The following is a 27,875-nucleotide window of genomic DNA, read 5'->3' as shown; positions in this document are numbered from 1 at the left end:
GGGCAGGACACAGAGGGTTAGGGAAAAGTGCTTCCTGCCCCCACGGCCCAGCACCCTCCATCTGGCCTGCCAGCACTTCTGGGGGTCCGTGGGAGGTAGAACAAGCTGACCCTGGTGAGCCCTTCCCGGGCACCTGCGCTGAATTCACGGCAAGGAGGAGATGGGATCCACCACCTGAGCACACGCAGGGACATGGGGCCAGTCAGAGGCTGAAGAAAACACCAGGGCCATCAGGGGTCAGGCTTGGGCTTTGATGGGTCTGACCTACCCCTGAGGGGCAGGTTTTGGGGAAGGGGCAGCCAGGAGACCCCTGAGCCAGGTGGCCAGGCGCCAAGGGTGGGGTTTGCAGAGGGGAGTGTGGCGGCAGCTGTGAGCTGGGGGACAAGCTCTTGGGCTCATCCATCCACAGGAAGAGCAGCCCCCTTTCCTGTCCTCGGCCATTGCCGTGGCCCTTCCTCTGGTCAGGGCTGACATGTGCAGGGCGGCCATGCACTGGGGATGCCCCATTCTCTGGAAGCTGCTGTGTGGAGGGTCAACGCCCAGGTCTTGCCCATGGCCACAGGCGGGGCCCAGCCCAGGCCGCAGCTGGCTTGCTGGCCGAGAGCCGCCATCCCGGATCTTGGGGCTGGAAGGGGCCATAGTCCCTCTGCAGATAGGGAAGCTGAGGTCTGGTAGGGAAGGTGGACGCAGGGTTGGGAAAGGCTGACTCCTACCTGTCACCTGCCACTGTGCACCTGCAAGCCAAGAACAGGTTCCACAATTGCAAGTGGTTAAGAAAAAAACCAAATGAATATTATTTTGAGAGACATGAAAGTTCCCTGAAATTCAAACATGTCCGCAGTTTTCCTGGCACACAGCCAGGTCACGCATCTGCACGCCCGCGGCAGCCTCCTGGGACAGCAGCGTGGAGTGCTGCAGTAGGACCCCAAGCAGGGAAGCCCGAGAGCCCCGCTGTCCATCTTTCTAGGAGAACCTGCTGCCCTGCTCTGCTCTCTCTGCTGGGTGCCTGGGGGTGCTAGGGAGCACCCTCTGGAGCTTCTAGGGCAAGGGAATCGTCCACTGTGGAGAGGGTCTCCATTCAGGCAGGAAGGGTGGGACCTTGCCCTGGCCTGCTCAGAACAGCAGGGAGATGGAGCAGGTCACAGGGTACAGAGTGGAGGCTTTGTCCACTCAGACATGCCCGGCCCCATTCCGATGCTCTGTCTGTGCTATTGTCTCCCTTGTCTGTGATGGGTATGTCCAAATGTCCCCAGCAGATGCTGAAACTGGATAGTAACAAAGACTGCATGTGCTGTGTTTCCCTCTACGTCTGTACCCATGATAATGTTTAACTTAGGAGTTAGGCACAGTAAGAGATTAACAATCACTAAAAATAAGTCAGAACCCTTATAATAACATACTGGAATGAAAGTTATGTGAATGTGGCCTCTCTGTGTCAGATAACAGCTACTAAGTGACTAACGGGCAGGTAGTGTATACAGCATGGATACACTGGCCGAAGAATGATTTACATGCCAGGCAGGATGGAGCAGGATGGTGGGAGATTTTGTCACTGTACTCAGAAGACTGTGAAGTTAAAACAAATGAATTGTTTATTTCTAGAACTTTCCATTTAGTATTTTTAGATTATAGTTGATCATGGGTAACTGAAAACATGGAAAACAAACTAATCTCCAAACCTAATCTCCATCGACCCACGAGGCAGGACCCATTTTATCCCACTTGGTGGACAGAAGCCAAGAAGGGAGAGGTGAGGCAGCAACCAAGCCTGGAGGGCCAGTAAGGGACGGAGTAGACTTGAATCGTCCAGTGGACACCTGGACAGCACTGTGCCAGGCTTGCCTTAGGCACTGGGTTTAGGAACCATACGATTGTTTGGCTCTTTGAGAGAGGGGCAGCCACCCACAAGTGGACGAGGCGGCCAGGGCAAGCGGTGGAGAGGGGTGGAGTGCCCGGCTTTGTGACCATGAGTGTTAAATACAGCAGCTCTGTGTTCTGCAGAGGAGGAGACTGGCACAGAGAGATTCAGAAACCTGCCCACGGTCACAGTTGAGAAGGGCCCAGCAGAGATGGAACCCCAGCAGTCTTACTCCAGGGCTGCACCCACTTAGCCAAAAGAACCTTCCAGATCATGGGAGAAATGGAGGCAGGAGGGGTTCCTGGGGGCTCTGCCCTGGACGCAGCGTTTGAGTTAAGGATGTATGCAGACCTTGGCCCGGTGACAGACCTCTGGAGGGCCCAGGTTGATGGCCGAGAGCCTGTTTCTGCTCTGAGGAGTCTTCTGAGCCAGGTCTGGGCGCGGCGCCCTCGGCTGACTTAGCACATGTTGTTCCCCACCTGGGGATGCCCTTCCCTGTTGCTGGGCAGCCCCTGCCCTGAGTCACCTGCACACAGGACCTCAGCTCTGAGTGACCTGCTGGCATCAGCTCCTGGTGACACATAGTGCCCCAAACCTGCCCAAGGTGTTGGCAGCTTCATCACATGGCCATTTCTGTGGTCAGTTGTCTTTGTCCAGAGTGCCCACCTTGGGGACAGCTGCATCTCTCAGTGGCTCAGCACTGGCAGCTGGGGGCTCAGCAAGTTCCCCACATAAAGGAATGAACTAATTGGTTTAAATTAGAACCGATGATCTACGACCTGCTGGCACTCCCCTGCCACCCAGCTTTCTACCCCTGGACTGAAGGCAGCTGCGCTCGGTTTAGGCAATGGGAAGGGGGCGGGCAGGGGTGGCTCTTCCCCACCTCCCTGCTGGGCAAAGGGACTCAGGCTGTGCTGCAGCTCCTGCTGAGCTCTGCAGAGAGGGCTGTCCACTCCTCCTTATTATGGGCTGTGCTGGGCACCCTGACCTCAGGCCCGGGCCCTTTGGTCACTCTGTGTGCCACTGAGAGTCAGGCCTGGTGCAATAACAGGGCACCCTGAGAAACGAGAAATGCTGCTCAGAACCAGGAAGCTCATAGTCCGGATGGAACCTTGCAACCTACAAAAGCGACTTACATTACAATTCAGAACAACGTACGGCGTGGGGCCTCAGGTCAGAATGCATCGAAAGCTCTGCCCTACAGCCAAGAGACGAACAACCCGGTCAAAAGACAGGCAGAGGACTTGCAGCGACCTTTCTCCAAAGAGCAGACGCAAGCTGGTCAATGAGCTCAGAGACACCGGGCATCGGGACGCCCCAGGGAACGCAACCCGGACACAACGAGACACCACTGGGCAGAATAGAAAATCTGAAGTGTTGGCTGGTGAGGGTGTGAGGGTGGCCCTGCACACTGCTGGAGGGGGCAGTGCACCTGTCCCTCGAAAGTTAAGGCTGGGGTTCTTAGAATTCATACTGCTACAGAGTTCCTCGTGACCCAGCAATTCCACTCTTAGGTTCGCACTCCAAAGCCTTGAGACTGGTACTCCCAGAATACCTGGCCACGTACGTGGCTAGCAGCTCCGCGCATTACGGCTAACAAGAGGAAGCAACCCAGTGCCCATCGCCTGAGGGCAGACAGACGGAGCGCCCATCCTACAGGGCACTTGAAAAGGAAGGGCATCCGGACAGCTGCACCACCTGGGCAGCCTGCAGCATGAGGGAAGCTCCAGCCACAGAGGCCGCACCGCAGGGCCCACTTCCACGAGGCCCAAGGACCGTCCCATCCACCTCAGGGAGAGGGCAGGGGCTGCGGGTGGGACTCAGAATCGAGTGGGCAGAGTCCCAGTTTGGGGAGATGAGCAAGTTCTAGAGGTGGAGTGGTGACGACTGCGCGGCAGGAGAGTGTGCCTGCGCCCCTGGACTGTGCACCGAGACTGGGTTGTGAGGGGAAAGCTTACGCCATGTCTCCTTTGCCACTGATCAAAGTTTTGGATAGCCAAGAAACGCCAGTGAGCGCACGGCCACATGTCAGGGGCGGCAGGCGTGGGCTCAGGGAGAGTGCAGGTCGGCCTGCTGTCCCCAGGCCGACCCAGGGGCCCACCGGGACATCATGAACTGCAGTGTGACAGGCGAGAAGGGGCTCCCAGAGGGGCCAGGCCCTCACTGAAGGCCACACCCCTCCCCGAGGCCAGCACAGGGGAAGGACGGTCTCTGGCTCCATGGCCCAACCCATCGTCAGGACCAAGAACCGCCAGAGCTCCCTTGAGCCCTTTGGGAGAAGGAGGGGTGTGCTGGCGCCCAGTCCCCTCTGCCCCTGGACAGAGGTCCTGCCAGCTAGAGCAGGCAGGGAGCATGCGTGGACGCCTCTGGCACTCATGCCCGCAGAGAGGAGGGCCAGGCTGGGGCCCCGCATGCACCTCACACGCGGCACAGGGGGCTCGGCCACCTCTCATGGGCATTTCTGGAGCCCCGGCAGCTCACATCCCTTCTCAGGCAGCCTGTGTTATGCCAGGAAGGTGGCGTGACCAAGAAGGTGGCGTGACCAAGAAGGTGGCGTGACCAAGAAGGTGGCGTGACCAAGAAGGTGGCGTGACCAAGAAGGAGGCGTGACCAAGAAGGAGGCGTGAACAAGAGCTGTGCAGCCTGGGATTTGCGTCCCATTCCCTGGCCTGGACAGGGGTTGGCAGGCTCAGCCAGCGCCTACTGTCTCCTGAGCAGGTGCCCTGCCCCGGGTCCTCCCACTGCTGGGCTCTTACCGGTGGCGCCTTGGCGGTAGAGCCCAAGGTGGAGGGCTCTTCATCTCTTGGCAGTGGCAGGCCATTGGGCTCCATGTCCTTCCCTGCAAAAGAGCAGAGGGTGAGGGGGAACGGGGGCCAGGTTCCCAGGGGTGCAGCGGGGCCCCGGCTGGGAGGGGCAGGGAGCCAGCTGGGGTAGCGTGGCTACAGGACTCTGCTCCAGGGGTGCAGGGAATCCAGCAGGCGTCCACCCCGGGAGGACCAGGGGTTCTGATCTGGCCTCTGTGACCACAGGGAGGAAGCGGGGAGGGGCTGGCGGAACCCGGGGGCCCTGGGCCTAGTGTGGTGGTGACTTCGGGTCTACGTGGCCCTCAGTCCTCAGAGGAACAGCATGGTATCCAGGCTCACAGGCAGGCTGGGTCCAGGGTGCTGGCCATGTGTCCCTCTGACGGATGCCATTGGCCCCAGTGCTGGAACTGAGGGAGGTGGTGGGACAGCGTCCTGGGTCCCAGCGCAGCTGGGCTGAGGGGGAGGAGGGAGGCCCTTGGGCCTGGGTTGGCCCTGGGGAGGTGGCCCACCCCTGGCTCCCCTGCTCTGACGCTCTTTCTGAGACCACGTTTATGGGCAGGAGGAAGGCGGATGGCTGCAGAGGAGGCCCGAAGCCGGAAGGCCCTGCCCACTCCCGTGGCTGTGAGCCTTGGGGCTGGGTTGCGGCTCCTCCTGCCAAAGGCAGCGAGGAGGGAGTGGGGGGGAGAGGCAGACACCGCAGAACCAGGGAAGCCCAGGGCTCTGCAGACCCCTTCGCTGGGGTCCTGGGAAGGGCAGGGTGGGACTGGGAGCCGTTCTCCAGAAAACAATGACCCGAGGAAGTCACCAACGTCCTGGTGCAGTGCCCACTCAAGGTCGTACAATGTCCCTGTCCCTGAGGACGCCACCCCTGGAGCTTCCGCCCACACAGCACCCATGCCCCGACTGAAGCGGGGTCAGCAGGGGTGCTCTCCACTTTCAGGGTCCCCTCAGCAGATGCTCCGGACTGCTGCCTTGGGCCACCTGCAGTGTGTGCTGTGTCCTGGGCTGGGAGGACGCAGGGGCTCTTGGAGCACCCAAGAGGGGAGTGCCCCCGGCAGGCCAAGGCCGGCCCTGGCTCCTCCTCCCGGCCTGTCCACGTCACTGCCCTGCCCTGCCCCTGGGACCTGTTGTCCCTCTGTTCCTGGGTCCTGCCCTGCCTGGGCCAGTGACTCTGAGGACCAAGTCCAGAGACTGACGGCCAGCCGGGGCCTCCCTCCCCATGCAGGCCAGTGGACATGGCTGCGGTCAGTGCTGGCATCCACCTCCTGGCCTCCCCTGGGGCTTCCTCAAGGCCCCCCTGCTCTGGGCCTTGGCCTCCCCGTCCCCATCTGTCAGCTGAGGGGGACGAGGCAGTCCCCAGCCCCAAGGCTCCACACCTCCTCCCTGCCCAGCCACAGAAGGTGGAGGTGGGGTCCATCTGGAGAGTCCTTCCAGGGCAGGCACAGTCAGCTTCTGGCCCCCGGGGCCCCAGAGGGACGGGCTGGGCTCTCTGGGCTCAGCAGTCACAATGGGGCAGCAGGACTCAGCTGAGACCCCGCTGGGTGGGGCCGAGTGGGGGAGCAGGTGGGGCTGGGCCGTGGGGCTGGCAGCAGCAGAGTGCAGCTCCCTGGTGCGCAGGGCTTCACCCACAAGCCGCACGGCAGCACAGCAGAACTGAATTGTCCCCTGGCCCGCGCACAGGGCCCTGGTCGCTGGGCATGGGCACCAATGTTGTCCCCATTGTACAGATGAACAAACTGAGCTCGAGAGACCCAGTAGCTGGCCTGGGGTCAGCCACCCAGGACAGCAGGGAGGACCCAGGCTGCCTGTCCCTGAAGCCGATGTTTGGGACAAGTGCACCTCCCTGGCTCCAGAAGGCCTCTGGGGACCCTCTCTGTCTTCAGGCCCAAAGGGCTTTGCCTGCCCCCAGAGGTCACACCAGGGAGCCACCTGGCCGGCCAGCTTAATGCGCTACAAACCCTTTGTCTCTGGGGGGGTGTGAGCAGAGCGGGCTGCTGCCCTCGACAGCTGCGAGGACGTGGGGCCTCTGCCACATGCACCCACAGCTGGCACCTACCTGGGCTGACTGGGCTGAGCTCATTCTCACAGCCCAGGAGCAGGGTCCGCGTGAGCTTCCGGGGGTCGGTCTTGTGCGGGGTGGAGGCCGGCGGACACAGTGAGAAGCGGCGCCGGAGAAAGGCCTCCTCCTTCATGGCGTGGGTGCTGGGGGGCTTCTGGAAGGAAGGGGGGGGACACACAGCTGTGACTCGTGCTGATACCAGGGGCAGCGCCAGGGCCGGACGGCCTGGTGCCAGACGCCGTCTCCTCCTGCCGGGGTGGAGCCAAGTGAGGGGGTGACCTTTCACACTCGGGGACCCCAGGGGGCCGCCCTGAGGGGGATGAGGAGGGCTGGAAGGTGGGCAGGGGTGGGCAGCAGGGAAGGCCACGCTCGGGCAGAGGCTCTGTCCAAGGCTGTCTCTTCCAGGGCCACTGCTCGTCCCAGCATGGACAGACATCTTTGAGAACTCCCAAGCCCCTGGTCTGCAGGACCCTGACCACAGCCAAGTGAACCCAGGGGGGCCATGGACACAGGCTGGGCCACCAGACTGGCCCTTTGGTGATGGTACTCTATGGCAGAGAGATGGCAAAACCAGTCACACAGGCCAAGAGCTGGTCTCTCCACAGAGAGGACGAGGAAGGCCAGGCCAGGGCACTGCCGCCGCCTGCAAAGCACCTGAACAGGGAGACGAAGCCCGGGTGTGCTCAGAGGTGGCCTCATGGACTCACAGCAGCCCCGGGGCCACATTCCTGCCTACAGCATGGCCAGAAACAATCCCTGGGTCCCTACAGCAGGAGCATTCGTGGGGTCAGGACACCAGGGGCCTCTGCCTGGGCCTCCCCTGCCCTCCAGCGAGTCGGCACTGGGTCGGTTCAGGAGGGGCTCCGGTCTCGCCTCCTCTGGACCAAGGCCAGCTGTGGGCAAGAGGCAGCGTCCTCCCTGTGCCCTCACAGCCCTGTACCTGAGTAGAGAGAACAACTGGCCAAGGTCATCCCTTCCCAGGCACGTACCGTTGATGGCACCAAACCCACAAGTCTCAGCGCAGTTTACAGATGAGGAAACCTCAGCTCTGCAAGTGGAGTGTCGTCCTGCAGTTCCGCCAGGGGCGGCGTTGGCAGGGCGGACACTCGGGCTCTACTCCTGCGTCTGTTCACTCCCCAGGAACCCCAGCTGACCCTTTCCCTCCCTGCCCAACTGCATGGGAACATGGCCTGCGTTCTCTCTGGCTGGCCACAGGCTCTGCTTTCTCCCACGGGCCTGACCCCAGATGCACAAAGCCCTTCCTATTAGATTTGGGGATCAGGTGGGGCTTCAGGGGTAGGCAGGGTGGCCCAGCATGTCACTGGTGCCAGGGTTTCTGTCACAGCCTGCTGGACTCACAGCAGCCCAGGTGGCCAGAACCTTGTATGGCCCCTACCCAGGGGTCAGAGTGAGGGGCTCTGAGGCAGCACCTTCCTAACCCCATCATGTCACCTGGCACTTGGCATAGCCCCTCACCTTTGCCATTTCAGACAGGGAAACTGACTGCAGCGAGAGTAGGGTTTTGGCCCAGGATCACACAGCTAATAACATCCATTCACCCTCCCATCCATCCATCCATCCATCCACCCATCCATCCACCCTCCCATCCATCCACCCACCCATCTATCCATCCATCTACCCACCCATCCATCTATCCATCCACCTATCCATCCATTCACCCTCCTATCCATCCATCCTCCCTCCCATCTATCCACCCCCCATCCATCCATCCACCCACCCATCTATCCATCCATCCACCCACCCATCCATCTATCCATCCTCTCTCCCATTCACCCACCCATCTATCCACCCTCCCATCCATCCATCCATCCACTCTCCCATCCATTCATCCATCCATCCACTCTCCCATCCATCCATCCATTCTCCCATCCATTCATCCATCCATCCACCCTTACATCCATCCATCCATCCACCTTCCCTCCCATCCCCCCACCCATCCATCCACCTCTCATCCATCCATCCACCCTATCCAACCACTCTCCCATCCACCCATCAATCCATCCACTGTCCCATCCATCCATACATCCACCCACCCATCCATCCATCCACCCACCCACCCATCCACCCTCCCATCCATTCATCCATCCACTCATCCACCCTCCCATCTATCCATCCTTCCAACCATCCATCCATCCATCCATCCATCCATCCATCCATCAATCCACTCACCCTCCCTCCCATCCATCCATCCATCCATCCATGCATGCATCCATCCATCCATCCACCCATCCACCCATCCATCCATCCATCCATCCACCCATCCATCCATCCATGCATCCTTCCCCCTCCCTCCCTGAATCTTCCCATCCAGCCATCTGGCAGCATAGTTCCCCTTCCTTCCCACTTACCCCACAATAGACACAGCAGGTGGAGTTTGAGCGACTGACCTCTGGTATGACCCCCTCCAAAACACTGCAGCTCAGTCGTGCCCCAGGGACTAGCCGCTCTACTGCTGACCCCTGCAGGCAGTGCCAGGGCTCCCAGATCCCCTCTGCCTGCCCAGTCGGGAGGTGGCACTGGGTCATATTCTGGGTCTGTACGACCCTCCAGAAGACCCAGCTCCCAGCCTTCCTCACTCTGCCCTCACAGTGCTGGTGGCCTAAGGCCACTGTCACACACTACTTGGGGGAGGGGTGTTTGTCTCAAGGGCAAGCCCGGGTTACGCAGAACACATGCCGACCCGTGCCCTGACCCAGCTCCCGCGTCTCACCCACTCTGCTCCAGCCACACTGGGGCCCTTGACATGCTAGGAAACACCAAGCCCTTTGCTGCTGAGGCCTCCGCCCTGGCCTCCTGCCCACAGTGCCCCTCGCCCACCTCTCCAGGGCCGGGACTTGCTGATTCTACAGCCGGCGGAGCTCGGCCAGGCCCCGGGCGGCTGCACAGCACATTCTCTGCATGGCCCCGGGGGCTCTGGCCACTCCCTGTCCCTTCTTTACCCATTGTTAAGGCTCGGGTGCCTGTGTGCCCCACCATCTGATGCCAGCCCCTGGGGCAGGAACACAGGCAGCGCCTCCTGAGCCAGGAGCTGGCGGGGGGATGTGGGTGGTGGTCTGCGAGGGCTCCCTGTGAAGGTGCCTTCCACACTCAGTCCTCCCAATCGCCGGCTCAGGAGTGGGTCCTCGAGAGGTGACCAGGGGTGGTCCTGGGGCTGACGTCCACCGTAACCTGGGGAGCTCCCTGCTCGCAGCTGGTGGAAAGAATTAGTGTCTGCAGAGCCCCTGCGGTGGCCCAGAATGAGGTCTTGCCCTCTCAGTGCTGTGTGGAGGCCAGGGTTGACCAGAGGACCTGCAGACCCCGGGGCTGCCAGCCAGGGACTGAGGGGCCAGGCTGAGCCGACCACTGCCCTTCCCACAGAAGTCCCACGGGAGCCCATCCATGTGGGGAGGGAGGAGAAAAGGGTGACAGAAGGGCAGGCGAGGAGGAGGAAGGACGAAGAGCCAATGCCAGGCGTGGCCACAGCAGCCTGGGAGCCCCAAGGCTGGGCAACCACAGAGCTGCGCTGCCCACCCCTATCCAGTACTGCCCACTGAGAAGCCCCCAGGGAGCCCCAGCCCAGGCTCTGGCTGCCAAGGGCTCCAGGAGGTCTCTCTCTGGGCCTGGCTTCTGCCTGTCCAAGACCACCAAGGGCTGATGTGTGAGCGGCCTCCACTGTCCTCTGTGACCACGGCCGGCCTGTGCCCAGGGCCAACAATGCACCACCCAGTGTCCCAGTCACTCCACGCCCTCATGATCCTAAAGTGCAGGTGCAGGAGGGACTCGGCAGGGCCTGAGGGGAAAAGCCCCAGTGCAAGACTCCATGGCTGGACAGCGAGTGGACGTGCCTCACATGCGCAGGCCAGAGGCGGAGGCTGAGGGTGGTGCTGGAATGAAAGACATGTTTCTGCCGGGTGGGGCCTTGCCTAGGCCCCTGAGGAGGGCTTACACGAAGTCTGGGCCAGGAGGCAGCAACCAGGCTGTGGCTAGGGAAGGGGCAGTGGATGGATGGGCCACACTGCCCAGCTCTGGCCCAGGTCCGGGGTGAGGGGGTCTGCAGGCAACTGGGCAGGCCAAGGGCTAGCCTGAAGCCACCTGAGCCCTTCCTTGCTCAGGTCCAAACCAGCCACCTCCAGAGTGTGAGGCCATGACCTCCCCCTGCCAGGCCAGGGCATGGTCAGCTGCTGCCCCTGGAGGCACACACATCCGACCACGGAGACCCCTCCTGTCCCCTCCCTGGGTCCAGGGCTCACTGCCACAGCCATCAGCAAGCAGCACGGGATGCTGGGAACCACCATCCAGCTCCTGCCTCGGAGCACCTGGCTTTATCAGCCTTGGGGAGACCTGGGGGTGGGCGGGTGGCTTCCTGTCCAGTGTGCGCCAGGCCACTTCCTTGGCCTGCAAGACCCCAGGAGCAGGGCTGCCACCTACCCTCATCCCCTGCTGGTCCACAAGGCCTGCCAGCCTGGCCACCCTCTCTGTCTTTATTTGTCCCTAGTTGGACCTGGCTGGAGGGAGGGGCAGGCAGCCTGGAAGAGGTGGCTCTGGGCACAGGCTGAGCCCACGGGCGCTGGGTTTTGACCACTGTGTGGGTCTCTTCCAGAGGTTTACTGGGAAACGGGGTTGCGTGGGGTGCTCCCAAGACCCAGAGGGCAGGGGCCGAGCGTCAGGCAGGGCCGCCTGGGGGCTGGGAGGCCGGGGACATGCTGGGGACCCTGGGACTCAGAGGTGGAGGGTGGGCATGTGGGATTGGAGCCCTGCTAGGAGGGGGAGTGGGAGGAGGGAGGGCCCCAGCAGCCCTTCCTCCAAGGACCCTGCCCCAGGGTACCTCTCCGCCAGGTCCCTGAGCTGTACCCCGGCTCTGCTGGGGCCACCCCTTCCCCAGGCTCCACCCTGGGGGCAGCCTCCTGGTCACCTTTCTTGCCCTGCAGGATCCAGGTGGGCTGGTCTTCCATGGGGGGTGCACTCCCTGCTGATTTGGGCCACTGAAGCCCCTGTGTCCCCAGCAGGCTGGGCCCAGGTGGGGACAGCAGGGCATTCCCAGAGTGGAGCAGCCCACGGCTGGGAGTGGGCCTGGGAGAGGCCGGAGCTGGGCCGGCAGCAGGAGGGCAGAGGTCGGCCCCTCCCTGATCCTCCCCCGCCAGGCAGGGCAGGGACGCCCGCACCTCGGAGCCCCCGCATCCTGCTCCCCGTGGCCCCCAGCCCCTACCAGCTGTCTAGGTGTCCAGGTGGTGTCTGTGTGGGTCTCTTCCAGAGGTTCACTGGGAAACGGGGGTGGCCCTGCCCGGCAGCAGGGGCCTGGATACCCAGACCTGCAGTCCACCCACGCCTGGAGCCACTGCCTGCTGCCCACTGAGGCTCCAGGGCCAGCTGGGGAGCTGTGGGGGGAAGGCGGAGAGCACAGCCGGGTCCTCTGTCTCTGGTCCCCCACCCCCGGGTGGGCAGCAGTGGGCTGCTCAGACTCTCCCACCTGGCAGAGGCCTCTCCACCTCAGGAGGCCATGTGGCCAGCCCAGGGCAGCCAGGGCCAGGTGATGGGGGACAGGACGGTTCTGCCCCGCTCTGGTCAGACCTGTGTCCCTGAGGACAGTGGCCCCTCCGGGAGCTGGGACAGGCTCTGTGCTCCCACGCTGAGCCCAGCTGGTGGGCAGCAAGGTTGGGAAACTGGAACGGAGCCCCCTTCCAGCTGACCACCCCCACTGCCCTCCACGCTTCCAGAGACCCTCCCTGCCCTTCCCAGGCAGACGGCCACCTTCAGGCAGAACCAAGGGACACCGTGACTGGAGGCCAGGCTGGCCAAGCCTCTGTGAGGGCCGACCAGCCCCTGCTCTCTGGGAACCGCAGAGCCCCGGCTCACCTCCATCCCACGGGCACATGCTCAAGGGCAGGGGACCGCTGGAGGCAGACCCCTCCCTGTGGTCCTGCAGAGGCCGGGGACCACCGGCGGGGGCAAGGGCTCAGCCTCATGGCGGTGTGACCTGGGCACACTGTCTCTCGGTCCCCAGGGCCGCTCTCGGCAGGAGATCCATGCCCAGAGCAGCCGGGTGGGGGCTGCCCCAGCACCCACAGCCTGAGGAGTGGCCTGCGCCCCGCTGGCTCGGGGAGGAAAGCAAGGCTCCTGGGGAGGGACGAAGCCCTGGCCCCTGGGACTCTCTACCCACTCGTGGGGCCAGAAAAGCACGCGTTTGCAGGAGGCCTCCATCATGGAGCCTGCCCCAACACTTTTGCCTGAACTCCATGGCAGCAGGAAGGCTGGGGGGGCGGACGGGACACTCTGAGTCACACAGGGTCAGAGTCAGGGATGAAGCAACATGAGCCTACATATTGGCTCTCTCACACCTGATGAAGGTTCCTGGCGAAGGACAGACGCCCTCAGTTAAAGGACAGTAGTCATCAGTTAAAGGAAAGCAGCCACCAGCCAACGGTTAACGGAGAGTAGTCACAACATTCTCACCACACCCAAACCCTGCTGAGGTCCCAAGGCCACGTGGACCCACTGAGGGGATCCCGGTACCTGAACCACCCCAGGGACACCACCACACTCCTTGGCCCAGCAACAGTTGCCCCTCCTGGGAGCAGACACCAACAGGAGGTACACAGGTGCCAGGCCAAGTCCAGGCTGGACTGCCTGCCTGGGGCTCAAACTGGGCCAAGCCAGCCGCCCCGGGGAGCCGCAGCCCCCTCAGAGCACCTTGGTATGCACCCAGATGTGGGGCTGGGCCCCAGGGGGCACCGGCACGGCTCTTCCAGCCCAGATGCTGGGCTGAGAGGCCTGGCACGGCCAGCTGGTCTGGGCAAGGTGGGGGCTCACCGGCACATTTCCCAGAGGCAGGAGCAGAGACCCCCCGAGGGCACCACGGGTCTGCACCCCACGCTCAAGCCCTGCCCGGGCCCTGGAGGGAGTGCACCTTGGAGACAGCCCAGGGCGCTGAGAGGAAGAAGGAGGGTCAAGGGGCCGGAAGTGGCCAGATATGGCCAAGGGGGGCCTGAGTCCTGGGAGGGCAGGAAGTGGCCGGCCTGCTCAGGGAACAGCGTGGGCCACGCCCGGGAGTCCTCCCGCCCGACTCAGGAGAGTCACGTGCCTGGGGGCCTGGCCCTGGCACATGTCCACCCGCCCTCCTGACCAGACCAGCGCACCCTCTTGCAGCTCCTCCGCCCGCCGGGCACACCCAACCCGCTCGCCACTTCCTTGGCAGAAGGAGTCCCAGACAGGAGGCCGGGTGGAGGTGGTCCCCGAGGCAGGCCTGACCTCACCATGTGGCACAGGCCCTGACCACTCCTCCCGGTGGAGACAGAATTCAGATGCCAGCTGCAGCCTGGGGTGGCCCTCCAGGTGTGGAGCTGGCTGGAGGCGACGGGGTGGGCGAGCGAGGTCACCCAGTGCCGCCAGCAGAGGGGCCCCAGGGCCCTGCCACCGCAGCAGATCAACACCTCAGCTGAAGGGGTGCAGACTGGGTGCAGCTGGCCACCGCTTCCAGAGGACAGCCTCCCCACAGCTCGGGCCAGCTCTGCCCCCGAGGCCCCGGGTGTGCCCATGGGCGGGGCCAGGCCCCCGACAAGTCCTGCCCCCGGGAGGCCTGGCTGTTTGGGGGGAAGTCACCACAGAGCCCTCCTGGGCAGTGTCCGGTCCCCTCTCCCCCTACCCGGAAGGTGCTGTCTGGGTGGGCCCCCTGCTGGCCTGTGGCGGTGCTTCTGTGCTGGGTGACAGCCCAGGACACTGTTAAAGGCTCTTCCCCACAGCTCCTGGCAGGCTGCGGGGTGGCCCCTGCTATGGGAGGATCTCACAGGACACTCGTCTCAGTCCTGCCCACGCTGCCCAGCCGGGCAGTGAGCCACCCAGGGCTCCCTCGGCAGGGAGGACTGAGGGCCCCAGAGTGGCCACTGCCTCCCGCAGCCTGGCCGAGGAGGGAGGGTGGTTCTAGGGGAGCCCTCCCCCAGCCTGCTGGGCCAGCTCTGCATCTCGGGAAGGGGCAGGCCGCAGGAGCTGGGGTGGGCCACCTGGGCGCAGGGCCACCCAGGAGGGGACAGTCACTGGGGAGCTTGACCGCAGTGGGCTCAGGTAGGGCGGGGCTTGCAAAGCAGGAGCCAGCGCCCAGCCAGGGAGGCCATCCAGGAAGCGCGGCCCAGGCTCAGTGGCCAGTCCTTTCAGAGGCCCTCAGAGGCCCCGGGCACAGGGAGTCTGAGCTCAGAGGCCCTGGGTATGTGGGGCCTCCAGGGCAGGGCCTGGCCGTGGGCCTCCCTAGTGATGCAGGGGGCACTGAGGGCCAGAGAGGCCAGGACCCTGAGGCGGGGGTAGGGGCTCCCCCGTCCCCTTGAGCCCCCATCAGTCAGGCCGGAGCCCAGAGAGGATACCTACTGCCCACACCTCCCTGGGACCTGGGGCAGCTGGGCAGGCCGGCATGTCCAGGGTCTGGCCACCCTCGGGCTGTGGCCAGGGCAGGCCTGGGGCCGGGTGTCTGTTGGAGACAGACACCCAGAGCCACCTCTTCCCAGCCCCACCCACAGGGTCGGGGTCACACACTGCAGAGCGGAAGACCCGGGGCCTGGCACATGGGGCCCTGGGAGCACTGGGGAGGACTCCTCCCAGGGCCTATAGAGAGGCCCCACGCCGAAAAGTGACAGTGACCACAGAGACCTCAGAGGGTCACTACAGCTTCACACCAGCCCCTCCCAAGCACTGTCCTGTCTAATGGCAGAGGGCACTGAGGCACAGAGAGGGTAAGCAACCCATCCAAGGTAACACAGCTGCCGGGCGGGGGAGGTGGGACTTGTTCATGGTGTCATGTGGTATTATGGTTAATTTTGGGTCAACTTGGCTGGGGCCTGGGATGCCCAGAGAGTTGGTTAAACATTATTTTGGGTGTTTCTGTGAAGGGGTTTTGGAACATATTTAATGTTTAAATCAGTAAATTGAGAAAAGAGGACTGCTCTCCCTGAGGTGGTGGGCCTCGCCCTAATTAGTCGCAGGTCTGCATAGAACAGGCAGGCCAGCCCTGCGAGGGGCAGGGCCTTCCTGTCTGGTGGCCTGGGGCCAGGACACCATCCCTCTTCCTGTCATTGGGTCAGCTCTCAGGCTCCAGCTTGCTCACGGCAGACTGGGGACTCTGAGCCAGTTCCCTACTGTACTCTCTGCCCACCCTGCTGTCCTGTTCTCTGGGGACCTAATACCCTGGCCACTGGGCTGGCCTCCCTGCACGGTGAGTAGGGATGCACATGGGCATAAGCTGAGCTGAACACGTGAGCTCCGACCAAGAGCCAGAGTCCGTAGGAGGAACTTGCAGGCACAGGCCACGCGGCCTGCATCATGGCGCCTGAGCTGGCTGGGGTCAGGGTGGAGTGTCCTCTCTACCCAGCCACCCAATTCCCCTCGCCAGGGAAGAAGGTTCTAGATCTGGGGAGCAGAGGCCCCACCCCACCCTCGATGGCAAAGCGCAGTGGCCCAGGGCTGCCCTGTGCCAAGGCTGGGGGGCAGAGCCGCAGCTGCTGCTGTCTCTCCTGGCCCGGGGGCCGTCTGCTCCCCGAGGCCCACCTGGGTGGCTTGGGGCCAAGCTGCCCTCATGCAAATCCACGTGGAGGAGGATGGGCCCCAGACCCCTTCCTGCCCTGCACGGCCCCCTTGGTGGCACTCAGAATGGGACATCCACAAGGGCCCGGATCATTGTTGGGCAGCACTGGGTGGACACGGGCTGGGGGTGCGGGCTCTGCTGGCCTCGGGCCGAAGCTCTCTCCTTCCTGGCTGTGCCACATCCAGACTCACAAGTCGACAGCTCTCTGCCCGGCACCCAGGCTGTCCCCTGCACGGGTGTCCCCTTGCTGAGGGAGCTGGCAGGTGTGGACAGGCTGAGTGCCCCCTCCTCTTCCTCCCCGCTGTCCAGGGGCTGGGAGGACCCTGAGTCTTGAGAGAAATAAAGACCCCAAGAGCCCAAGTGCCCCACCTTCCTGCGGTCTGTCCACCACAATGCAGTGACCGAGACACCAGGGCTGAGTCACCCGGTCACATGGCGGGTCAGGGAGGGAGGTGGCACTTGGCCCTGGCACCACCCCTCCGTGGAGAGCTGCACGCTGCCACAGGGGCACCAGGCCCGGCACCGCCCAGAGACGCTAGCTGGGCTGTGGGTCCGTCCAGCTGGGAGGCCCCACCTGCTGCCACAGGCCCCCCCACACTGCCTCCACCCCACTCACCACTCAGCGTCCAGCTGAGAGACGGGGAGACTGAGGCACCGGGGGAGAACCACCCCACAGCCCAGGGCCGCAGTGATCACCAGGAGCCGCCGCGTCCCTCGCCCTGGGCTGGCCTGTCTTCCCAGTCACCCACTGTCCTCTTCCTCCAGCAGGTCACATTGTGTGCCCTACCTGAGGCCAGCCAGGACGGCAGCCAAGGTGATTCTGACAGGGCCTGTCCTCCCAGCACAGGCAGGGAGTCCCCACCCCCAGGCGGGGCGGCTCCACCCACACTGAGCACCGTGGAGAGGAGGGGCGCCCCTCACCCGCACCCTGGGCCCCGCGCACAGTGGGTGGACAACCCTTGTCTGTACCTGGGTGCTGCACACAGTGGGTAGATGCCCCTCACCTGCATCCTGGGTCCCATGCACAGTGGGTGGACACCCTTCACCTGCACCCCGAGTCCTGCGCACAGGGAATGGATGCCCCTTGCCTGCACCCTGAGTCCTGTGCACAGTAGGTAGACGTCCCTCACCTGCACCCTGGGTCCCATGCACAGTGGGTGGACGCCCCTCACCTGCACCCTGGGTCCCATGCACAGTGGGTGGACACCCTTCACCTGCACCCCGAGTCCTGCGCACAGGGAATGGATGCCCCTTGCCTGCACCCTGAGTCCTGTGCACAGTAGGTAGACGTCCCTCACCTGCACCCTGGGTCCCATGCACAGTGGGTGGACACCCCTCACCTGCACCCTGGCCCCTGTGCACAGAGGCTCAGCCCTGGGCTTGGCCCGGTGTGAGCAGCACCATGAGTGCCCACTGAGGGCTGTGTGCAGAACTGCCCCCTGGCCAGGTGCTGCCTGGTCCCCATCTCAGCTGCAGAGGAAGGGTCACCTGAACTCTCTCTGAGGGGGCTGACGGGGTCTCAGGGCCCAGGCCCCTCCCGCAGCCTCTGGCACCTGGCCATGCTCACCACTGACCATCCAGGCAGGGACAGCTACTGGGGTTGAGCAGGAGAGAGGGGGAGGTGTGTGCTAGAGCCAAACTCTGGGCCTATCTGGGACGGCCAGCTGTGACAGTCCTGGTGGCCCGCCAGCCTGTGGGAGGCTCAGGGCTGTGGCCTCGGGGGCCCCTCCCCGTGGTGTAGGGAACTGGCTTCGCCAGAAGTCACTGTGCGCCTGGAGTGAAAGCCGCCCTGCCAGGCGGGCCAGGCCAGACCCTGCTGTGCTCTTCTTGCCACCTGCCAGTGGAGCCTGGAGGTGACAGCTCAGGGGGCAGTGACGACACCCAGCCCCCGGCTCACTGCGAGGAGAACCCAGGGGGACGCTGTCTTCATACGAGGTGTCCGAGACTGGCCCTGGGCTGCCTGCAGGGCCCCACACCCAAGCTGGCAGGTTCCCACGGAGCTGGGGTCCCCAGGCTGAGGGCCCGCTGTCCAGAGCCCTGAGGACGCCCCCTTGGAGGGTTTTCTCCTGGCCTCTCCCTGCTGGGCTGAGGCCCTCAGCCTGACCCCAGCCTGACCCAGCTTCCCGGGAGGGGTGCTGGGCTCAGACCTGGAGGTCCCCGAAGGCCTGGGTAGTGGTGGCACTGGTGGGAGGTGGTGCAGCTTGCAGGACGCGGGGCGCCCAGGAGGCCTTCCTGGGGGAGGCTGCTCAGAGCACCAGCTGGAAAGTAGGCTCCAGTGAGGCTGTGGCAGGGCCACCCTCGTGTCACCACGCCTTGGCTCCTCCTGAGGGCACCTGGCACCTCCGCCTTGGTCCCTGGGGTCAGGGTGGCACGGAGGGCACCTGTGTCTCCTGGTGGCTCAGCCTGGGCTCTCCTGCAGCACAGGCCACCTCCTGCCATCTGAGGAGCTGCAGTGACCGCCTTCCTCTTGTCCACAGACCTGCTCCAGCCACCCCGGGCCGTCCTGCCCGGCTGCCTCCTCCTCCTCCCCAGAGGCCCACGGTGCAGGGCCACAGGTTCCCTCCCGGAGAAGCCGCAGGGCTCCAGGGGGCATCCAGAGCCAGGGGCCTCACCCGGGGCAGGCTGTGCTGGCTAGCGGGCACTGCTGAGCAAGCACCAAGTCCCATTGCCCCCTCACGCCCCCCAGGACACACCCCGGGGCCCTTCAGGCCTCCACCATGTGTCCCCAGGGACAGGCCAGGGCCCCCTCCATCGGCTCTCAGGCAGATGCCCTGGAGGGGCTGCAAGGCCTGTGGGATGAGAGCCCCGAGGGACGCGTGGCCCTGGCCAGAGGCTGAGTCATGGACGGAGGTCCAGAGACCCCTCGCCACCCCTGGCCCCTTGGTCCTCCCAGGCCATCAGAGCTGAGAAAGGTCCCTGGGGACAGGTGAGAAGCGGAGCTTGTCCTCCAAGCCTAAAGCGGGTGTGTCGCTGACACGCTGGTCACACTCTGAGATGGTGAGTCAGGCAAGCACGGCCCCACCTCGGGAGCAGCACTGAGATACACAGAGCACCTGGCGGCTGTGGCTGGGGACAGCAAGGGCCCTGGCAGCACCGCGTCCTCTGATCCAGACTGGCCGAAGGACTTGCCATGAGGTCGGTCACGTCGGGCGGTTACCTCTCCTGGCCCCTGACTCTGGGGACACCACCTTGTGCCCCACCCAGGCCCCCAGCCGGCCTCACATGCCTCGCCCACAGGGCAGCAGCTGGAGCGAGACCAGCAGGACGGGGCGTCGTGGGCCGAGCCTGGGGCAGAACCAGGCCTGCTGACCTTCCGAGCAGTCCAGCAAAGGGCGCCTGGGGTTCCATCTGACCCCTGGGCTGTCACAGGGGAAGGACGTGCCACCCCTGGGTGTTCCCCAGGAGGCTGGTGGGCTGAGAGTAAGGGGCGGTGTACATTCACCCTGGGCCGGCGCCAATGCCCTGCAGCCCAGTCGGCAGGGCCGCTCCACCAGCAAGGACAGCGTTCCCTTCAAGGGAACCGCCCACCTGCCCAGCTCAGGCCAAGACCAAGCTAGCGGCCTCGGCCCCCGCAGCCCGGAGAACCCGGCCATTGTGCCTATCCCATGTGCCCACCTCACCAGACACTGGGAGTGAGACCGAGACCCCGTCCCACAGCCCGCAGGGAGCCCCCAGACTGGTGTGGGTGCAGCAGGTCCGGCACCCTGCATGTCACTGCCATCTGCGGTGGTCAGCCCTGTGGGAGAACTTCCTAGTACCTTGGAGGGACAGGGTTTGCTTGGGGAAGGTGGGGGAGAAAGGGGAAAAGAGGGTCTTGCTAGTGGTGTCCTCCGCTGGACATGGGGGACCTCAGAGAGAGCACGCAGGTGGGACTCCTGCCTAAGAGGAAGTGGGGCCTAGGCACAGTGGCCCCTCTGTCCATGGTACAGCTGCTGGACCCAGGATAGTATATTTGGGGACCCGGCTGTCCTTGTCCCTCTTGGCCCTGAGTTCCCACTGCACTTTTAACAGGGCTGGAAGCCGCTCCTGAGGGGCTGGGGAGAGGGCAGCGCTGGGCCGGGGCCTGGGGCGCGAGTGAACCTTGGTAAGGCCTGTTCCAGAAAGTCAGAGAGGCAGAGACCGCAGGCGCCTCGGCGGCCAGGAGCCCCTGCGCAGCGGAGCCTGCACCTCCACCCCACGCCCTCCTGCCACACCCGGCCGATGCATGGGGGACACAGACAGGCGCCTGCTGCGGAGCCACAGCCCCACCCCCAGCCCCCCAGGACTTAGTACAGAGTATCATAAGCCCTAGGCGGCCCCGACTGTGCCCAGGGCCTGCTCACTCACCCCACAGCCCAGCTTCAGTTTTCCCAAAGGCAAACCCAGGGCCTGCATGTGATGAGTTCCATTCTTTGACGTGGCTCCAGAGTGAGCAGATAGGATAGGAGCCCAGGACAGTGGCTTTCACAGGGACCACATGCATGTGTCACCAGCTGTGTGACTCACTCAGTCCTGAGGGGCCAGGCTGGGCAGGGGCCTGGCTGGCCAAGCCTCAGTAGCCTCTGTATGGCTGAGGCTCACTGCGCTGCTGGGGCCTGCGTGGCCTTGTGTGCGACATGCTGAGCTGGACAGGGGTCTCCAGGGCACAGGGAGACCCTGGCAGAAGCCCCAGGGAGAGGTGTCCTTGGATAAGTTCCCCAGAGGGCCTGGCGTGGGGCGGGGCATGGCTCCTGCCCTGCTGGGCAGCCCGACTCAATCCACACAAGTCAGACAGGTGCAGGGCTGGCCGCAGTGATGGGGCAGCTGTGTGCATGGGCAGCCTGGGTGTCATGCTGCATGCACACGGCCCTGAGCTGGCCCAGCCAGGAAGGTGGGTGGCACAGGCCTCGCACGGCCACTGAAGGGTAAGGGGTCTGGGGGCAGGTGGGTGGGCGCCAGTGCGGACCTCGCGGCGCGATATTGATGATACTCGTTCTGCAGGTCATGGCCTCTGTCTCGCCTGGGTCACCTCCACAGGTGTACGTCACTGCTACTGTTGGATGTACCCAGCAGAGCCATTGGCAGGCCCACGTGGGTAAGAGGTGAGGGGACCAGAACTGTGGGGGTGAGAGGAGCCGCGGCCCCTGGGTGCAGCGGGGAGGCAAGGTCCCCCTGCAGGGCCCCTCTGCAGGAGCCAGCCTCCCTTACCCACCCAGGGACTGCAGCCTGTACGCCCACCGTCCCTGCACCTCACCCAGCTGCCCTCAGTTCCCAGGACTGGCCAGTCTCAGGCCAGGGCCACTTCCCAGTGCAGGCCAGGAATGTGGCAGAGCCAGGGTCCCTCAGTGGGGCAGGAGGTGCCCCAGGCCACCCCTCCCTGTCTCAGTCCCCAGCACTCTGCTTAACCCTCCCTGGGCCACAGCACTGCGGCAGCCCTCCCCACACTCCACCCTGAGCAAGGAGCCAGCGGCCCTGCAGGCCCTGGGGACAGGTCACCAGGGAGCAGCTGTCAGCTCCCCTGCCAGGTACTCGCAGTCCCCCAGGCTGTACATGCCCATCTTACAAACCCAGGATGGAGCCCTGTGCTGCCCGGACTGACCACAGGTCCCCAGAGCCCTGGCCCGCTCCAGCAGGGCCCCCATCTGCCCCTCGATGGTCAAAATGACCCCAGGAGCCAGGCAGCCTGGGGCACAAGGGCCAGCTGTGGTGACGGCGATGTGCTTGGTGCACAGAGGCCTGACAGGTGCAGTCCAAGGGCCCTGGGTCCCCTCCTCCCCGACTGCCCACCCTCCCGCACACACACACACCATGCACGTGGACAGAGGACACGCCAGCACACATGTGCCCACACAGAGCCCACACACACACGTGTGCAGGGACACACAGGCTGCAAGTATGCAAACAGATGTACAGACGCAGAACCACCTAAAAACACACGTGCACACACAGACACACGGACACACGGACACAGGTGTACACACGCTCGGCAAGTCACGGGCGCCGCAGGCCTGTCCCTCAGCCCATCTCCCCTTCATGGGCATCTGCCTCTTGAGAGGGCTCTCCCTGGGCCTTGGGACTGCAGGCGGCTCCCGGCAGCACTGAGGTGAGGAGTCTCTGGGGGGTGGTGACCCAGGCGCCCAGGTGGGCACATCTAGGTCAGCCATTTCACAGGAGGCCAGGGTGGAAGTCTCGCCCACACCCAGGGGCTGGCCAGGAGCACTTGCTGGACAGACTCTCCTCCAGGGAGAAGTGGGCGCCTCCCCTCCCGGGCAGCTCCCCAGCCAGGCGCTGCCTCCTTTCCAGCTCCCCACCTGGTAGGTGAGGAGCTGCCTGAGGCTCCTCGCTTTTCTGGGGCAGCAAGGCCTTACCTGTGAATCCAGGTGGCCCCTCCCTGCCCACCCCGTGCCCAGGGCTGGGAGGACTGAGTGCCCCCTGCAGTGGTGTCCCCCCAAGTCCAAGTCCACAGAGCCCCCTTCTCTCCACCAGGCCCGGCTCTCAGCCCACCTCCCTGGAGGCACAAAGTGCTGAACCACTGTCCTAGCGGCCCCCTCGTGGGGTGGACGGGTCAGGTGCACCCCGCAAAGCTAGGTCCTGGCCCCAGGACCCGTGGCCATGCCTGTCTTTGGATCTTTATTTTCATTTCTGATGGAGCTAAGGATGGAACCCAGGCCCAAGCTCCACCAGGGCAGCGGTCCCTGGAAAGGGTCTCTGCAGATGCACTGACCTAAGGCAAGGTGACGTGGCCTAAGGTGGCCCGGGATCCAAAGTGGGGTTCTTACAAGAGAGAAAGAGAGGCAGACGCAGAGGAGAGGGACGTGAACCTGTGGCAGAGACTCGAGAGCTGTGGCCACAGGCCCAGGATCACCTGGGGCCCGGAGCTGGAGGAGGCCACAGGCCAGGATCCTCTGGAGCCTGGAGCTGGAGGACCCTCCAGCAGGGCCCTCCCTGGAGCCTCTGGAGTGAGCCTTCCCCACAGCACCTTGACTTCAGACCTCCCAGCCCCGGGGCGAGGAACGGATCCGCTGCTCTAGCGCACACACGTGGTCACTTGCTGTAGCTGCCCAGGACACAGAGGCACCGCGTTGGGGCAGAGAGGGAGAAGGGCCTGACAGAGGAGAGGGGACAGCCCTCTCCAGCCCTCAGGACGTGGCAGAAGGACCTGCTGCCACGGGCACTGATGAGGCTGTGGGTGCCATCCTCCACGCAGCCCCACCAAGCCGACCTGGCCACTCCACTCAGCCCAGCCACACTCTGTGCCCTGCCTGGGCATGGACACCACCCATGTCCTGTCCCACTCAGAAAAGCCAGGGGCTGAAGGTGGCGCGTCCCCTTTAAATCTCGCTCTCACCCCGCCATGCCCCTGCTGCAGAGGCCACCACTGTACAGCTGTAGGGAAAACACGAGACCCTCAGAGGAAGCTCAGTGACGTGGCAGATGCCAGCCTGTCCCCTGGGAGGGTCTCCAGGTGACTTGGCAATGCTGGGCTGGGCACCTGGGTGGCCCCAAGTGGAGGTCACCTTCTCCCAGGCCCTGTGTGCAGGGTCTCTGTCCCAGACAGCTGCCCTCCCCAGGCTGCCTCAGCCAGACTGGACGTGTTGTGCATATCACCTGTGCCTCCCGGCTATGCGGCTGCTCAGGGCAGCCCCACCAGACAGTTCCAGGGAGACCAGGGCCCTGAGATGTCTCTCCACCTCTTGCCCGGGTGGAGGGACAACACTTGTCCCTACTGTGCCTGGACCTGCTCCCCTCCCCAGCAGAAGTGGGGTGGCCTCGGCAAAGCTCACGGCAGAGGAGCTGCTCTGGGCAGGGCTGCCCCGCAGAGCCTCAGCCAGACCTGCACGCCCTGATCTCGTCACCGGCGGCCAGCTGTAGTCAGGTGCAGTGCTGGCTGGGCAGCGTCCATCAGCACCCGCTACTTACCACAAGTGATGCTGACCTGCAGCTTCAGTAATGACTTAAACCTCCTTAAGGTAAAAATGCACATTGATGAAAGCAAGTGACCCACAGTCACACAGGTCCTAGGAGCTGCTCGGGAGTGGCCCATGGCCTCACCAGGTCAAGCCACCGAGCCTGGGGCAAGCAGGTCTCAGCTGCAGCCCTGCTGGCCTTCCAGCACAGGCCGTCCGGGCGGTGCGGCCCCTCCGTTCCCATTTCCTGATGGTCTCACAGCCGTGCCTTCCAAGGGCCCGTCTGAGTCTGGCCGGATGAAACCTCCCTCTTGAATTTCCCACCAGCTCCCTCTTCTTCCCCTTGTGGCCCTGCTGTCGCGGCAGGGTACCAGGTCTCCAAGCCCTGGTTCCATGCCTGGAAACGGCAGGTGCTGGCCTCCCTGAGTGCCCACAGCCGATGCCTGGAGCCCCCAGGGAGGGCCGGGTGCCGAACACACGCGTCCACAGCCACAGGAATCCACACGGGGTTTTCATCAAGAACGCAGAACTCACGAAGCAGCCAAGGGAAACGTAGCACACCTCCCTCTGCGGCCTCGCTGCCTCCAACCCCCGGCCTCCGTGCCCACTCACGCCTGGTTTGCACACGCTTCCGTCAGCCTTAGGGTTGCAGAGAGCTGTCGCATCATAGGCTTGGAGTGACTTCCTGGCATGGAAGTCACTGATTCCTAGCAGGACTGGCCGCCTTGTCTGTAAAAAGGCCCGTGGCCCAGAGAAGTGGCTCCCGAGGGACTCCTGGGGGCAGTCCAGCTCTGGCAGGCTGGTCAGGGCCTGGGCCACTCAGGCCCATGACGCCAGCACCCTCACACACAGGGCTGAGTCCCTGGGAATGACGGATGGCCACTGATAGGACAGGTGCCTGCCCGAGACAAATAGCACTGGAGATCACAAAGAAACCGAAAAGCAGACGCAGTTTTAAAATGACGAATGGTGAGTGTGTGTGTGTGGGGTCGGGCCAGTCACTAAACTGCAATCTACACCACATGCAGGCACAGGCTGCTGGGGTCACAACCCCAAGCCCCGAAAGCGCCAAGTGACCCGGGTGGACAGGCCTCCAGTGTGGACCAACGCCCACCAGAGCCCTTTGGAAGATGCCTCCATTTTCCTTCTCTGTGAGGGATGCTCAGCAGGACCGGCAGAGGCTCCATGGTGAAGTCAGATGAAGTGGGTCCTAGCTGGGAGCTCACGGCTCCTCTCCAACTCCAGGGCTCTCTGCAGTGCTCCTGTGTCCCCAGGGGTGGCAGGGGCTCCTGGGCCACACCTCCTGGGCCAAGAGCACTGAGGAGCACCCCGGGGGTCTGCAGACAGCGCCTGGTGAGGGAGGGGCAGGGAGGTCCACCCCCACTCCATAGCACAGGTGGGAGTTGTGGCCTAGGGGCAGGGAAGGCACCTGGGAAGGCCACGCCACCGAAGCCCAAGGCGGCTGGGCGTGCTCCACCCCCCTGCGAGGAAAGCTTTCCAGAAAGCCCTCCAGCAGGTGCTGGCTGGACACCAGAGGGCCAAGGTGGAGGACACTCACTACCCCTGCCCTGCCCCAGGCTGCAGATCCGGGAGGCTAGGGTGCAGAGAGGGCCATCCTGAGGTGGGAACGGCCCCAGGAGGGGTGCGATGGCCCTGCGTGCAGGGTGACCTTCCTGAGGGACTTCTGCCTGGGAAGGCCGGAGGCACCTCTGTTGGTGCCCTGCTCATCAAGGTCCAGAGGACAGAGTGCCTCCAGACTCAACCCCGGGCTGGCTGAGCCAGGGCTCCCGGGCAGGCACCAGACAGTGAGGACAGGAACCGGTGAGGTCAGCATGCTTCCAGGCACTCCCGGGCAGGACAGTCTCCGACCAGGACGCAGAGGCCACGCAAACCATTCCGGCCACCTAGAGCCGCTGTGCCGTGGCCCTGCAGGCCCCTTGGCCAGACCCACCCTCCTCGACTCCTGGGTCTTAGGGTCAGGCCAACTTCTGGGTTTTTGATTAACAGAACGTGTTGGTCACTGAGAGGGACCTTTTGAGGACACTGGCAAATATCTTTGGGGGCAGCTTAGCCTCCTGCAGGCCTGTTCTGAAGGCCGAGGGGAAGGGAGAAAAGCCCTCCCTCTGATGGGGTGAGAGAGCCGGGGTCTCCCCCTGGGACCCTGAAGGCCAGGAGAGTCAGGGATGGACCCAGGAGGGACCTGGCCACACTCTGATGGGCACCTGCTGGGCCCATTTTCTGGGCCCACGCCCCTCCATAGGTGCCCCAGGAGCCTGGCCACAGGACCAGCTCCAGAGACAGGCGGAAACAAATTGAAGGACTTCCCCAGGATGGGGTCGGACTGACGGGTGTGAGGGAGCACGGAAACGAGCCGGAACGGCCTCCTGCCTGCCCTGGCAGAAGCTAGAGGAGGCTGTGGGCTACTGTCTTGCTGCCTCCCTGGTGCTGCAGATGACTGGCCGAGGAGGGTCGTGACCGAGCGACACTGAAATGCAGCCAGAGGCTGGGACCGGCTATGATCCAGCCGCGTAGGGTAAGGCGTGAGCACACACCACGGAGCCTGCACGTGCAAACCGGGAGCGCCTCCCTGGAGGACAGGGCACAGGGCTGTGGCCTAGGGACGGTGCCAGCTTTCCCTCCACGCCGTCGCTCTTAGAACAGACCTGGGTGTGAACGCCTGGCCCACGGCCCTCGATGCAGCCCACTGGTCAGATCAGTGAGGCGGGCCTGGCTGTCGTGGGCCATTCCTGCGTCTAAGTCTCACAATATTTAACTACTAATCAAAATTCCCATTCAGGAGAGCACAGGGCGCCCCGGGGCTGGGAGCCCCAGCCCTCTCTACACCCGGATAGGCCTGGCTCTTGCTGAGTCCCCCCAGCACCCCTAGGAGACTGGCACAGCAGAGGCCCATTTCACAGAGGAGGAAACCGAGGTCCAGAACTTAAAGGTCTTGCCCAGGGCCACACAGGTGGGGACGACGCCTGGCTCTCTGACTGTCCATGTCCTACCCCATGACAAGGCTCCCAAGGTCAGACGCTCGCTCTGCTCACCCCGCGGAGCCTGCAGGGAGGAGCCTCCACCTGGCACAGGCGGGAGGCGTGGAGCACCTGCTTGGGGCGTTTGCAGCCCAGCGTGTCCGGACCTGTGGCTGGCGACCCAGCCACCCACTGCCTCTGCAAAACAAGGTGACCAAGGCCAGCAAGGAGAAGCTGCGGCTCGCGGACCAGCGCGGGAAGAAAAGAGGGCCACGGCCTTTGTTAGGCGGGAGCAGCTTCACCAGGGCCCAGGCGGAAGGAGTCAGGCCAGCGGCGAAGACCCTGGCCCACGAGAGGAGGGGAAGGGGCTGCAAAGGGTGAGGTCGCAATCAAGCAGGCTCATGCTGAACAGCGGTGACAGCCCAGGAGCCCCCCAGGAAGACAGGCCGTGGCCTGGGACCAAGTTCCCTGGAGATCTTGTGTTCTCTGCACACCTGCCTGTGCCAAGCCCCCTGGTGACAGTCAGGGCCAGGGAGGGCATCTGCAGACCTCAGTGTGGGTGGTGGACAGCCCTGGCTGCTGGCCCTGTGCTCCAGGTGGGCTCAACAGTGAGCCCAGGCTGCCGGAGTCCCACCAGAGTGAGCAGCCTGCAGCCCTGCAGAGCAGGAACAAGAGGGTGGCCCTGCCTCTGCCTGCTGGGGGGACTGGCACACCACCCCCTCTGGCCAGGTAGCATTGGCTGAGGGCAGACA

At 64.1% G+C, this 27,875-nt stretch overlaps 1 protein-coding gene across 1 annotated transcript in view; it reads right to left on the bottom strand.

Moving 5' to 3' along the window:
- Positions 1–27,875, bottom strand: part of Osbpl5 (oxysterol binding protein like 5) — a 54,166-nt gene that overhangs the window by 20,507 nt on the left and 5,784 nt on the right. The window contains exons 2-3 of the mRNA XM_077108727.1: positions 6,719–6,875; positions 4,615–4,697 (exon numbers count right to left, since the gene is read on the bottom strand). Of these exons, the coding sequence (XP_076964842.1) occupies positions 4,615–4,697; positions 6,719–6,854 (219 nt within the window). The 5' untranslated portion in view covers positions 6,855–6,875. The remainder of the gene's footprint in view (positions 1–4,614; positions 4,698–6,718; positions 6,876–27,875) is intronic.

Source organism: Callospermophilus lateralis, chromosome 2, assembly GCF_048772815.1.
Source record: "Callospermophilus lateralis isolate mCalLat2 chromosome 2, mCalLat2.hap1, whole genome shotgun sequence".
Taxonomy (NCBI): domain Eukaryota; kingdom Metazoa; phylum Chordata; class Mammalia; order Rodentia; family Sciuridae; genus Callospermophilus; species Callospermophilus lateralis.
Note: the sequence above shows the minus strand (reverse complement) of the source record. Positions and strands in the feature narration are given on the sequence as shown.